General features: G+C 40.1%; 1 protein-coding gene across 1 annotated transcript; it reads left to right on the forward strand.

Annotated features, from left to right (window-relative positions):
• Positions 1-7,605: 7,605 nt before the first annotated feature.
• LOC135264965 (4-hydroxyphenylpyruvate dioxygenase-like) lies at positions 7,606-15,366 on the forward strand. Its single transcript, XM_064354090.1, has 14 exons — positions 7,606-7,684; positions 8,019-8,045; positions 8,274-8,336; positions 8,774-8,878; positions 9,045-9,087; positions 9,219-9,301; positions 9,403-9,492; positions 10,078-10,181; positions 10,690-10,767; positions 11,305-11,467; positions 11,917-11,988; positions 13,252-13,374; positions 13,533-13,649; positions 14,318-15,366. The coding sequence occupies exons 1-14, from the start codon at positions 7,625-7,627 to the stop codon at positions 14,426-14,428; spliced, it is 1,239 nt and encodes a 412-aa protein (XP_064210160.1). The 5' UTR covers positions 7,606-7,624; the 3' UTR covers positions 14,429-15,366.
• Positions 15,367-15,407: the final 41 nt, after the last annotated feature.

The following is a 15,407-nucleotide window of genomic DNA, read 5'->3' on the forward strand; positions in this document are numbered from 1 at the left end:
TGAATTAAAAAATGGTGTAGTTCAATAAAAAAAAGTCTTTAAAATTATATTCTCTCCTTTCATCTAAAAATATTAAACTGCTTTTCATTTGATGGCTCTTAATTCAACTCAGAACCATTTTAATGCCATACATTTCCATTCCCTACCACTTTTATCAAATTATGGTGAATTTTATGATTTTCCATCCATTTTCACTTTCTGGAAAAGTCTTATATATTTTGTTTATCCCAACCCTAACGTGACACTTAACCCAAGCCATGAACATGACAGAAAACTTTCCTTAATCCTAATACTTACTAACCGTATGGACCAGGAGTAAGGCTGTAATATTTAGGGGGGAGTTAACCCCCCCCCCCCCAATAATATAGCATGATGATGACAAAAAATAGTTTCAAAAATTAAATATTGAGATTTCATGATGTGATTTGAATATACTGATCAGTAATCGGAAGTATTTTTCCCTTAGAATTCACCAGAAATTCTAATTTCACAGCTTGAAGCAAAAACCTATGTGCTATCATATTGTACGCTACTGCCTATTAGTACACCATTTCAAGCTTTGTCCTTGAGGATCTGTGAAAGAAAGACAGGAACTTTATGTTTGAGGGAATACCAAACAGGAGTCACGACAGTGCTGCAGTATTGCATACTGATAGGGTACTCATTATGCAAATGCAGTGAAGTTGCATAGCCGGTAGACTTATATAATATTGATGTGGGTTGAAAATGTTGAACTCTTTTGATATGAGATCTGACTCAACCCACATTGAAGCTCCAAAGGAACTGTTTAGAGTATTAAACCTGCAGTTCTGACCCACCACCAGAAATTCCCTTTGGTGAGTCCAGGGAAACCAAGGTGTTTATTTTGTCTCATATCATCATACAACATCATTACTGCAATAAGTCTGGAAACAATTGAACCAGGTATTATGACATTTTAAATGTTACAGACCTACCCAGACATATTACTATGCTGTAGGTTTATGGGTCAGATTAAGTTCAGCCAAACAGGTACTATAGTGTAATTTCTTTTACAATGCATTTTATTCATGATATGCTTTTCATACACCCAAATTACTGGATGCAGATACCTGTTCAAATATATAGTGTACTCTTCATAAATAAATTGTGTAACACAATTGAATTGCAGATTATTTTCTCTACATTGTCATTTGACACTTTACTGTGACACATACATTTTGAATGACCACATTCTCTTTAAATGGTAAGATGAAAAAATAAGGCCAAGTTACCTGAAATTACTTGGGAAACACTGGGTACCATTGCTTTGGAATAGGGCTTGCTTGTTTGTAGGAGCTAAGATAGCCAATATTGTTTGTTGTATCTTGGCCTCATTTTGATATCAATAGCCTAATTTTAATGGCAGGCCTAGATTTTCCAAGGTTTAATCAATAACTTGTAGACAGTGCTTTGTATGCGTATCTTGGCATTTTTGTATGCTGAAAACGTGTTTTTGTTTATATCTTTATTTACATCCACCAAATCCATTTTGTATGCAGTCCAAGTGGACGGGAAGTGTTTTCTCGAAACAGTTGCCACATCACCACACAAAAAGGAGATTAAAAGAGAATGATTTATTTTATTTGTGGGTTCTGTTTTTAATCAACACAGTTTTAAATAAAATGTATGAAATCTTTGTTTGTTTAATAAATTCAGAATTTGAAGAAAATTAGTTTTATTCGAATTCATAACCAACCATATTATTTTTGTTACTCTCTCCCCTCTTTCCCCCTAGAGGTTGCGAAGCTAATTACAGGCGAGACAGATGCTGTCTCAAGCTGTATCGCAGGGTGTCGCCATTAGGAAATCATTGCTTCGTCACGACGTCACATCAGCACTTATTACCTCACCCTTAAACATTATATCGTTAAGCATATTCTGTGAATGTATTGTTTTATTTTGTCGTCATCTTGTATGTATTTATTTATTGATACAAATGTTACTTTACCCTGAAGCAACATTTCTATGTCACCCAACTCAATGTAAACTATCGTCACACCTCGGGATGTTGAAGCATCAAATATGACTGCAATTTCAGGTTTTGCCGTGTGGGTAGCTCCTAAACGTAGCTCCTAATGTTATGCAGTTTTAATTGGCAAAGACTCTAAATCCTGAATTAACTACATGCACCGTTCTGGTATTGGGGAAAAGCATGTATTGGAAAAATACAATGGTTTTTCAGCTCTAAACATCTTTTTTTATTGAATACTGTCTCTCACTTTATAATAGGATATGTGATAGTGATAGATACTGACCAGAAAACACCAATAAAATTTGCGAACAAGTGAGACGCTAGGAGCAGTGCTTTCGTTTATTGTACGCCACAAACCATCGTTAAGTTTAATAAATAAAATGAATGTACTCGACAAGATTATATGATCTATTATTTCTCGTTAGTGGATTCGTCAGTGGATTCCAAAAAATATATAAAATACAACTTTGAAAGAGGTGCTCTTTATTGAAAAACCACTCAAGTATAAGCCTTATGTTGTCTGCATGGATGTCCAAATTAAATATTGTATTTATCGAAACATAGGCTAAATATTCCTGATATGTACATTTACAATGTATTAAACGACATTTGAAAATGACAATTCATATTGCAATATTTATAATATCACATTGTTCAATATGAATTATGGTTGTTGCTTTCTTATTATGTTACTAGAATTTACATGTTACAATGAGAACAATTTCATATTTTATATTTTCCATAAGATGTGAAGACTTTATGAATGGAATTGTCTTGTGTGTGTGTGTGTGTGTGTGTGTGCGTGCATGCGTGTGTGATGCAATTAACACATAACCCCCAACCCAGCCCCCCACCCCCCACCCCCCACCCCCCAAGTTACCCATTGTGTATGAGTATGATGAGTAGGTCCTTTGTGTTCTTCCTAGGTGTGACTGAGTAATACCATTTTTGCAGCATATAACCACAGCACAGGTGCAACCCTGCTGATGTCATCCCCAGAGTACAGCGTGTGACACCTAATAATTACCTGTCCTCCCTGTTTAATGAACTGTATTCAGAGAGGGCAATGAAAACCTCCTTTCAGCATCTTTAAACATCTCCCTCTGGGTATAACAGCTCCAGTTTATGCATTATTATCACTAACAGGATAAATGTCGTCCCAATACAAGTAAAGGGGTGGTATTCGTAAAAATTACACAGTTCAGCATACTATCTTAAATAAATGAAAGCATATAAAATATCTTGCAAAACTGATAAAACAAAATAATACAGTAGACTTGAAATTAAAAGATAAGACTTATTTAGCACATTATGAAATGCAAATAGTTAATAGTCTTTTACTTAGACTTTCATAAGGCAGTCCTTGAAGGATGGTATAAAGAACCAAAAATGAAAATAACATCAGACTCCAACAGTTAAATATAAGCACAATGTCTTGTTTATTAAAAATACATCTTAGTGCTTAGCAAAGGGGAGAATAATTATATTTACTTTCTCATTTATTATTTTGGTTTTCAGATATAGTTGTACATACCTGAGCCCTTTTCTAAGCCCTCTACTATAGAATGTTTTCAGAAACCCGAATGCAATAAATCTAATTCACTGGGAAGCAGATAATCTTTCAAAGTTACTGCCATTTTTGCCCAATGTGATTGACTGGTTTGGATATCCCAATCAACCCCTTTGAAACAATGTACAAAAAGGTCCAAAAACAGCTGCATTTCTAACATAGACGTGTCACCTCAGCCTACTGAAGAGCATTTCACACGGATTCACATCTTACTAAGATTCTGATTCCATCCCATTCAGCCATTAAGCCTAAACTTGTGAAGATTGCTGTCAATGGTTACATTACTTTCAGGAAAGCCAAAAGATTGCTGAGACAAGGCTGTGAACATCTTTGGGCTTTCCTTTCTCTACTGATCCTTTTTCCCGATTGTAGTTTGACTCAATTTCATCGTGAGCACTATTTTGTAGTGGAATTCCCCATTCTTACCCTGCCCCACATGAGTTTCGGGTTACTGCGGACAGCTGGGCAGGCAGGGGGCAAGTTTCCACCTGCCTTACTGCTCTTTTTACCCTGGGTGGCAAAGACATGAAAGTCTGAACTCTCCAGCAAACACACAGCACCTTTGTTATCACAAGGAGAACCAAGGGTTTCTGACTTAGAACGTGGCCCCAGGACGACAGAATGACAGGTCTTCGGGTTGAGGGTGGTCATGGTACGGTTGAGTATCCGGGGCCTGCTTGGGACAAGTGAAGGGACGGAGAGGGACTTCTGCCGGTCCTTGGTCCTGGCCCCAGGCTGCAGATGCTGCCCTGAGGAATTCACTGGCTGGAGCTTACCCTTCTGGGGGTCTGGCCCTGGGCTCAGTGCCTGGGCCTGTAAGTCTTTGACGGCTTTGTCAGTGTACTCTCGTGCTTCAGCCCGCAGCAAGGCCATCTCCTCTTTAAAGTCGTTCCTCAGGGTCTCAATGCCGGCCAGCAGCTCCCCTCTGAGTGTTGCCAGTTCACCCTCCAGTATCTCCTCAACTGCAGACTCAGCAATGCTGTCTCCCTCTACATCTTTCTTTCCCTGTTCCTCTTCCTTTCCGTCCCCCTCTCCCTCTGTTTCTTCCTCCCCCTTTTCTTTGGTCTGGCTGGGCTGCTGTGTTCCGTTCTCCCTAGCTCTCTCGCGCGTCACCCTATGCACCACATCCAGAATGCCCTTCTTGTGAAAGTCTATGCCCACCTGCGATTTGATCTGGTTGCGCACCTGCATGAAGATGGACTGCATCTTGATCTGCGTAGCTCCGACAGCGCTAGTGGCGCAGTCCTCCTGCCCTTTCGGCTCGTCGTCAGGGCCGGGTGTGTTGCCGGGGGCTGCAGGTGTTTCCTCCGTGCTTTGGAGCTTCTCTTCTCCAGATTCTTCAGCATTTCCCTCCTTCTCCTCTTGCTGGAGGTGCTCTTCAGTGACTTTTGCAAGCTCTGCTTCGCTCATGTTCATGCCCTGGCTCTAGCTGTGTTTGTCTGTGTGCTCAGTCTTCACCTCTTACTTACTACCTCTGCACTGTACTTGGCATCACTCAGCTAGGTACAGTTCTGTGCCCTCAAGGGATTTTCCCCAGTGTCCAATCAGCTGTGTAACCCCCATCACCTGAGCAGGCAGGCAGCATCTCTCCAGGGGAATACAACAGCACTGTCTATCCTCCTCCCAGCGAAGAGTGAAATGTACAGGGCAATCATTTTTTTTAAATGTTCTTTTTGGTGTACTTGTATGCATTGTGTCCAAAAAACAATGTAAGTCTGTTTCATTCTTTCTTACTTTATGGACTTGCATCATATGAGCCTTTTCCCATCATTATAAAGTCTTTATTTCTAAAATAAATCATTATTCACTTAATGAAGATACATTCATTTCATAATAATCATCCAAAACTATACTTTGAGACTTTCTTATTGTGAGGTCTTGAGAAGCCATTCCTCATCTTAATTCAATAAGGCTGAATATTTGCTCCAGTCAGCTTGAGTTGAACTGTAGTAACATGTTGTTACTACACAGACAGTAAACATTCTTATCAACTGCTGTGGTGTCTACTTTCAGAGGTTATTTCAGAGATTATTTTACTAAGCAGAAGTCAAAATGTCTACAGTGCTTCTTGGCTTTATTGTCAGATAAAGAATGAAGTGACAGGGTACTGACAGAGTAGTTTTGAATCATTAGGTAAGCAGGTTAAAGGTGTAAAATGCTTTCGCTCCAATTTGGCTCCTGCACTGTAACATCACACCAATGCATTTTAAATTACTGTCATCATTTACTGGACTTAATTGTGCCTCTTGACACCAAGAGGCTCCTGGGAGACAGAGTGAGAAAAAACAAAACCCATTAGGGACACCTGCATCTCAAACAGAGAACAGAAGAGGGTGTGACTTGATTTTGAATTTTCAGCGTGCTATTTCGCAGAACTCACTACTGTGTCTCCTTTCACCCATAGTTGAAGGGGAATGGGTCTTTTTATTCACTTTTTGTGTACAAGGGTTAAAAACTGGTTTTAATTGCAGTACTACATTTTCAATCTATTGTTCTCACTCTTACTATAGGTGAATGTATTGTGTGGTGGGACTTAGAAAAAAGCAGTTATGAGTCCAAGAGGCCTTGTCTATTAAAGTAGAATAGTGGTTGAGTTATAAAAGAGAATGCTAGTAGCCTTGTGTCCTTGTTGGGCTTGATGACCTCCTTCAGTTGCAAGTGATGAATCTTGGATGATTGGGGTCCAACACACAGCCATCTTCCAGAGGTCTAGCTAGGTAGTGGCCTATTGTGTCCAGTGATCTAATGAACCACAGGACATCAGAAGGTCATACATGTCTGTGCTATTATTGATCATAGAAGGTCAGAACAATGTAGTTTTAATTTATTAAAATAATTAGCTATAAAAAATTATAAAAATAAAATTCCGACAGCTTTGGCAGGCAGTATGCAATGCCAGAGAACAGGTGGTTTAGACCTGATGATAGACATTTCTGCTAACCTCAATCTGTGTAAGACAAATGCAAAGAAACATAAGCTTGAGCTGAAAACACTCCACGAATCAGGGAATACGCTCTCCAATAATTATATAATGTTAGTATAGAAAAATATTACTGAATTTCAACAGTCCATAAAGCTCCCTTGCCACCTATTCACTTTGTAAAGATTGCACTGCTGTTTAAATGTGTCCATTTCTACAATAGTAGAAGTAAAAAAAAAAAAAATTTTAAATACGAAATGCTGAAAGAGTGATAGATAAAGAATTAATGTTCTTTCTCTTCAAAACGTTCATTATAATGTAAACAGGGATGGTCGAAATGGATTTTGTAACCAGTTCATTGTGTATGGAAATATTCATAACCATTCAGCAGCAGAGAGAGTAAATAGATTTTGAGTTATTGTGAAAATTGTAAAAAGTCAATCGTCCGTGGTCTCCTCTATTTTATTCATCGAAATTAACAGACGTGACGCGCTCTTCTGTTAATTTTACCCTGGGATAATAATGCATATTTGAAGAACAGACAAGACTACTACTGCTAGATTTTATATGTATTACAGAGGAACAAAAAAAATGCGCTTTTATAATGCCTTTGGGTGGAAAAGTTAAACAACCAATCGGAAACCACGATTACAGTAACTCCTCTTGTTACCATACAAACATGTGGAATTACTCAATAAATTAACACGTACACAGGCTCACTAGTACCATTTCCACACACAAACCCGGGGTTTACCCGGGATACTGAACACGGGGTTAACCCGCGTTTGACCCATTCCTATGGAAGTTGACCCTTTCACACCAACGACACAGGGTCTTACCTGGGTCGTTGCTTCGGTGTGAAAGCGGTATCATGCAGCTCGGGCATGCCTGCGGATTGAGCTACATATTTATGTTGACGGAGAATCACACTGAAACAGGCCGTGCTTTCTTCACTGTTTCTCTAGATAAACCCAGAGATGATTTTATAGGAGGTAGCTAAATAGTTTACCAATCACCTCAGCCGTAATGGACAGGGCTGCGTGCAGTGCGTGGCTCAACTCCATCCCATCCCATTCTCAATCACTCTCCACTCACAAAAATGCCGGTGGGCGTGGAATTCTGAAGTTCATTCAAGTCATTTATGGTCTTCAGTTTATTGTACCGACTGTCTTTGCCGAGGAAGGACCTAGAGTGGAAAATGGTGAGATGATTTACAGAGAAAATATATAGGCTATTTTAATTATTTTCTTACATTATTAGCCAATTGCAGATAGTATCGTTCATATAATTATGTGATTTTAACTTTTAATGTGTTCGTGATTTTAATGTTTGTAGCCTAATATTTTACATAACATTGTTGATTTAATTTTAACATCATGCTCACATATTTTACAGTAATTTATTAAACTATTATCGCTGCTAGAGCGATGTCATACGGTGAACAGAAATGTATGATGCGAAATTTTAATGTGTGGTTTCGTGAGTTAAGTATTCTGAATATTGATAAAATATTGCGTTTTGTTTTCTAATTTTAGACTACTTACTCTGATAAAGGCGAAAAGGTATGTGGTGTTTAACATGAAATATTCCATAACAGTTAAAATTTTAAAAATGTGCATCATGATATATATTTATCAACGGTTTAGTCAGAAATAATACATTTTATTGAAGAGTAACATTTTCTTTAAGATGCCGAATTAAAATAACATTAAAATACGAATTAATTTCTATAATGGTACCACAGGCTTGATGCAAATTTTAATGAATTAATTGTCCTTTATGCTAATCAGCATGAACAGGGCAGGTTCGTCTGCTTTGACCATCTCACGTTCTGGGTCGGCAACGCCATGCAGGTAACAGAATCCACACACGGGGATGCTTTTTGGGATTGTTATCTCCCCCCGGGAAAAAAAACTGGAGGAGTTTTCCCTCAAGAAACTGCGATTGGTTCTCCGAAGGGGAGGGAATGGCCAGCACTGAACCGCAGACCGAACGACCCTCTTGATCTTAATTGGATACACATTGGACCCTATGCCAATTTCATCTATGGCCAGTAGGGCTCCTCTGCTCGTTCTAACGACACTATTTTGCACATCCAGATGTGCAAAATAGTACACTTGCTCCGCAGCTACGATCTTCTTTCTTTCCTTTCTTTCTTTCTTTCTATTTAAAGCTGTAATGTTGTTGTATTTCCATAAGTGTGTTTTAATGATGTCATGATTGTTTTTAATGTAATGATAATTTTATTTCCATAACTCTTTATTTTGGATCCTTTCAACACTACAAATAGGCAGCCTCATTCTATTGTAACAAGATGGGATTCGAACCCTTGGCATACCAGGGCCTTGAGACAGGCTGTCGTGATGTGGTGTCACATGTGGTGAAACAGGGAAAGGTAGGCATTTTGACTTTCCCTACGCAATTGTACACACACATTGTGTGGTATAGGGTGTGAGGCCATCTATGGTTGAATCAAGCAACCTACAGTGATAAACCATTGGTGACTGTTCGTTAATTGTGTCCTTTTAAATGTTCATTTTGTTCATTTTATTTTCTTGCAGATCATTTATGTTTTTCAATCTGCGCTCAACCCAGGAAACAAAGGTAAGGATGTGGATGGGGCCCAGGGCAGGCAGAGGATCAGAGCTCATTGCATTATGACAAAAGGAATTATATTCTTCAGCATTCTAATGGTGTTTCCTACCTCTGACCTCCCCACGCACACTTTAATGCAGAGATGGGAGAACACCTGGTGAAGCATGGCGATGGAGCAAAAGACATTGCATTCACAGTGGAGGACTGTGACTTCATTGTCGAGGTACTGGCACATTCCGCGCACTATCTTTAAACTGCTTTGCCCTTTTCTGTTCACTGGATCTTCCGAGCCCCGCAGTGACGTGTTGTCTGGATCCCCCACAGAAAGCCAGACAGCGCGGAGCTGTTATTGTGAAGGAGCCCTATGTGCTGGAAGACAAGTACGGATGGGTGAAATTAGCTGTCCTTCAGACGGTAAATGAGACAAATACTGTCTTTTTTAAATCTTGCACAAAGGACTAATCATGTGCTCAAAAGGCAAAATAAACTACAAACCATGTGCACCCACTTGCATGATTTAAAAACAAGTATAATTATTTACATAGTAGACATAAAGATAAAGGTACTCTTTTCTTTTTTAATATTTTCTCTCAATTCTGCTTGTGACTGCTTCAACACACTTCACAATGCATTTGCTGGCTGCTAAGGTCTGTAGCATGATATAAGAGGACCATTACAAAGATAACTATGTTTCTAAATTTAACTTATTTTGCCAAGCATATATGATCAGCCAATAGAATGTCAGGTAACATTTATAATATATTTTGTGGGCCTTTATTACTTTGCCATTGCAATATTGCAAAATTCCCAAATCACTACCTGGGGTAGCTTGTTCAAGTGTCACTGCATAGTGAAAAAAACTGTTGAAGGGAGGTTTTTTCCATCATAAGTTCCATGCATCAGAGACTACCACTGATTCTGGGATTCAAGGTGTTGGTTAATGCTCATTATCTCTTCACCTATAGCTGTGGAATGACAAATGTCTCTCACTTTCCCTAGTATGGTGACACCACGCACACACTGGTGGAGAGGACAGAGTATAAGGGCCTGTTCCTGCCTGGCTTCAAGGCACCGCTCTTCAAGGACCCCCTTCTGGCCAAACTGTGAGTGTGAAACCCCTGAAGACAGAAATAGCAGTAAGACTAGCAGTGTTATCGACCTGCTGTACATATGGCTCATAAGGAGTATATTCATTTTAGCCAGGTGTATGAAGATGAAATATAGTTTGGTTTTTTGGCAAGGTTTCAAAATGACTAGATATAGTAGCTATGCTTTAGCCCAGGTGAAAACAGAATTTAAATAAATAGATGTGTTGTAGACCAAATGTATCTTGCAGAAGTGTCCTCAACCATATAGGATAAAAGTAAGTATATTTTTGTGGATCACATGTACATAAGACTAGAATGAGTCGGTGCAATTTAAACCAGAGTAGGGGCATTACAAGCCAGGTGTAGATTAAGATTAAGGAGTGTGAGGTGTGTGTTTTCAGTCAAGGTTCTAAAGATGAGTCTGAGTAAGTCAGAATCAGAGTGGGAGTCAGCTGTAATGCTGGTAGCTAGCTGTAATGGTGGTCGCTAACTGTAATGCTGGACATATGCCTTGACCCTACAGGCCAAGCGGGAAGCTGAACTTCATTGACCACGTGGTGGGGAACCAGCCGGACAATGAGATGGTGCCTGTAGTGGAGTGGTAATACACAGGATAGCTTCTACATCTGGAGCTCATTAACATACCCTGTGTTCATCTTATTTTCCACTTGCAACATAAACAATTGCACAGTACCTATACAGCTATACATACACACATTTACACTGACGCAAAGAGAGAAAATGGCCTAAAATTCCATACATACTGTATTGTCATAAAGGGATCATGGGACAGGCAGTATAGAGTATTGCAGTGGGATCTATCACCCAGATGTATATTCTCCAGATTGGCCCAACCAGTGAGCCAGGCCCCTCCTCACATTTTTTTGTTCTTTTTGGAGAAAGGGGAGTGGGAGGGCTTTGTGCAAGATGTGGAAGTTTGGCACAGGCCATGCACGGCCGTGACTTTGCAGTTTTTCCACCCGGATCTCAAAGACGCCCTGCATCTGGAGTAGGTTTTCTGCTTCATTGTACAGCACTGAAGATCAAACAGCCCATGAGATCAGCAGCAGCTGCTGTTCAAATGGTCCAGGTCAGGGTTCACCTCGCTGGAGAGCATAAGGCTTGTTTTCTCCCACAGGTACCAGAAGAACCTGCTCTTCCACCGATTCTGGTCAGTGGACGACAAGCAGCTGCAGACGGACTTCAGTGCTCTGCGCTCCATCGTCGTGGCCAACTATGAGGAGACGGTGAAGATGCCCATCAATGAACCTGCCTTGGGGAGACGCATGTCCCAGATCCAGGCAAGATCTCACTCAGAAGCTCAGAACAGAGTATCAGTGAAATGCATAGATGATGTGACTGCCACTATAAAAGTGAACACAGTCAGACATTTAGAAGTGGAAAATCCATGTTCAGAAAGTAAGTCCTCCCCAGTATTTTGTTCCAATCACTCGTATTTGCTAATTAGAATAGTTATAAAACCAGGAGGTGGTAATAATTAGTGAGACTAGTTCACTGAGTTCATGGTTGGAAGAAACACATGGCCAGACTTTTACTTTCTGGCTCCTGGACTTTCCGCCTCTTCAAACATGTAAAAATAATTGACACCATGATCTTGCACAGATCAATATTGAAAACAGAGGGATGTAATTGATTGTTAATAAATTAAATAAAACCCAGAACTGCAGAAATCATGTTGCTCGTGTCCTGGTTTCAGATTGACACAGTTCTTCCTTTTGTTTTCCGGCAGGAGTATGTGGATTACTACGGTGGTCCAGGGGTCCAACACATCGCCATGAACACATCAGACATTATCACAGCTGTGAGTAGACATATACAGACGACACTCTGCTCAACTGCTATAGGCAGCCAAACATGGGAACGCATACAAACGTGTGCATACTCATTGTAGCTTTGTTTAGTGACCACACAGTGAGGTGGCACAGATTCTGATTCTGTGGTTGTGGCAACCAAGGGAAAAATAAAAGAACATGGTACAGTATGTTTGTCTGCTCAATCAGATGAGGAGACTGGATGGAGAGCATGCAGCCACCCACGTGATATCTTAGAACAATTGCAGCCAGTCTTCACACTTACGTGCAGACATCTTGGCTAGTTCGGCCAGCTGGGATGTGCACCATGTGGTGGCCAAAGTCAGTTAATGGTTTTGTTTGCTCCAGAAACGCATCAATTTACATCATTTAGTTCATACCAACTAGCTGACATTAATTTCCGCAGGGGGTTGCTAGGTGGCCCATTTGGTTGAGGCACCACGCTGTGGTGCATGGATGAGCTGCATGGTCTTGGAGCAAGGCCCGATTGTGCCAGTGCCAACCGTGGCCAGCAGCTCTTCAATTGGCGACTGCATCACCCAGGGTATGGGTGGGTTCAGTCGGCCCGCATTCATCTGGCAACCCCGTTGGGCGCTCACGGTCTGCATGCTAGCTGCATATCAGTGGTCTTCTTTTGACTCCACTCTTCGGTGGTGGTGCGTATTGAAACAGGTGACATAACCACATGTTTCAGAGGAAAGCCATGGGTCTGATCTGTCCAATGTGAACCATGCAGTGGGGTTCGCTCATAAACCTAGCTGGGGTTAAGTTGACATTCCAAATTATGGTGGGAATTGGATACACACAGTCCAGCTTTGGGCACCAAATTATTGAAAAAATTAATAAAAAGCTTTTTGTTTCCGCAGCAAGTATACTGCTGCCTTTAAGAGACTTCACATGGGTGGGATGATAAGAACATGTGGTTATGCTTGTCAACACCATGAAACCATAATCATTTGTACCTAGTTAAATTAATTCATGTCAAACAGCAGGCAGATTGCAGGTTCCTGGTCAAACAGAAGAGTTGCTCCTGTGTGATGTGGCAGGGACAGCCCTGCCCACTGAAGCCCTCTCTCCCCCGGTGACGCTACAGCTAACTGTGTACCATACTGTGAGGCTTCTAGCCAGAGACAGCGCTAACACAGTCAGGAGTGGAAAGAGTGCTTTCACCAGATGTGCCATCTGATAGCCTCCTATCTGCGAGGCAGGCAGTTTTCAATTGATTCAATCTTGTTTTAAAAAAAATTCCTCAGATTCGCAACCTGAAGGAGCGTGGAATGGAGTTCATGAATGTGCCAGATACCTACTACCAACAGCTGAGGGAGAGACTAAAATATTCCGAAGTGAAGATCAAGGAGAACTTGGACACACTGGAGGTCAGAATTTGTATTCTAGAGCTTCTGTAAACCAACATTTGGACAAATCCAGGCAACGGTCAACCCTGTGAAGGGAAACAGTATTTTTCAGTTCCTCATGATTTCCTTTGAGAGCACAAAATGAAAAACGGGGTCTAACTCTTGCTGTGACCTTCCAGGAGTTGAGGATATTGGTGGATTTTGATGACAATGGATACCTGCTTCAGATATTCACCAAGCCTGTGCAGGACCGCCCCACTGTCTTTCTGGAGGTGATTCAGAGACACAACCACCAGGTGAGATCTTGGAGGAAGATGAGCGAGGCAGGGGATGGAGGATAGAAACACAAGATGCTTTGGTAGCATTGTTAATTTTTCATCCGTATGTACAGTCCTTTCATCAGTTACAGTTAAAGAATTAAAGCAGTGTTTTATTTTATCTGTCCAGGAAATGTCATACTTCATTTTTATAATATCACAATATTTTATGTTGTTCAAGATAAGATGATTCACACATAAGTACAATACATTCTTTGGCCATGGAGACTTCGCTGATTAAATTGTTTCTTGTAGAAGGGGCTTTTTTAAGAATTTTGTTAGTATACATAACAATAAAATGTGTTATTCACCAGGGATTTTAAGTCTGTAGATATTGGAAATTGAGATATCTGGGAAGTGTGAGACTTTGCAGGTAGAATCAGGGAAAAGCAACATTGTCATTTCAAAATTACCTTTGTACTATTATCCAAGTTGCTTGAAAGACACATTGACTCATTTTACATTTTGCAACTGACTGTATACATATTTCCGTTTAAAAATATTTAGCCCACCACTGAGATGAAACTAGAACTGGAAGTTTGATTAGGATAACCCACTTCCACTGCTGGAGCATAGTGAATCAAAATTATACTAACAGGTCTTCCTAAAATGACACCATTTTAACAGTAGTGCCTTGGTGTTTACAGGGTTTTGGAGCTGGAAATTTCAAGTCTCTCTTTGAGGCCATTGAAGCTGACCAGAATGCAAGAGGAAATTTAACGGTCCTGACTCCTAATGGTGTCTCAGAACGGCTTTGAATCCATCTCATGCCAAACAACCCCAGCACAAAACAACTAAATGGCCGTACATTTTGTTCAAGTGACAAGTGGTGCAGAAAGAATCCCTCAAATTAATTCCTTTGTACCGATTTATACGTTGTGCTGCTCATGGTTTTTTTTTTACCCTTTGCTCCTCTTCAGCAAACACTTAATATAAGCTAGGGCTGATTTCACTCTGTACACACCGGAGTCAATTGATTTTTTGAAAAATATAAGATGCAAAAATATAAGATCACAATAGATAATGATTGTTAATGGTTGGTTATGCATGTTGCTACAGAAGGCTGGTACTGTCAGACAGCATGCTGGGTAAATCCCCCACACTGCCTAATAATGCTTCCCCACAGAAATGGATATACAATATTACACGATTTTAGGGGAAACTGTTAAGACAACTTAGTAATGCAGCAGACTTTCCTACTGTTATATTAAACATGCTTCTCAACAGTTATGCTTTTCATGCTTTTAAAGGCATACTCAAAACAGTTATGCCTGCCTTGCACTGATAATAATAGCAGTTTAAAATCCAATTAAAGCACATTGTGTCCACTCATCAGAATTGTTTAATGACAACAGGTGTTAATACCAGTTGCAGCTCTTAATGCTGTGGACAGAGTTAAGTCATTGTTCTCATGTGCTCACAGATCTAAGATAATTAAAACCACTTATCATAATTCCTTTAAACATGGCCAATGTAAGCTATTACATCATAGGGCAGGGGCCATTTAATAATATAAAATGATAAGGAACAAATCCACACACAGCCTTTGAATTCTCAGTGAAGTAGCATGGCACATTTCCTTGTTCTTCATAAACTCCATTGCTTTTTCATATTAAAAGCTTTAAATATTTTAAGTTGTGTACATGAAGCTTTGCAATGCATGCAATAAAAGTATCAATACTGGTTTGGACATAAATGCTGTGTGTATGCTCTGTATGCACTACATTGGGGTACGAT

Source organism: Anguilla rostrata, chromosome 10, assembly GCF_018555375.3.
Source record: "Anguilla rostrata isolate EN2019 chromosome 10, ASM1855537v3, whole genome shotgun sequence".
Classification (NCBI taxonomy): Eukaryota; Metazoa; Chordata; class Actinopteri; order Anguilliformes; family Anguillidae; genus Anguilla; species Anguilla rostrata.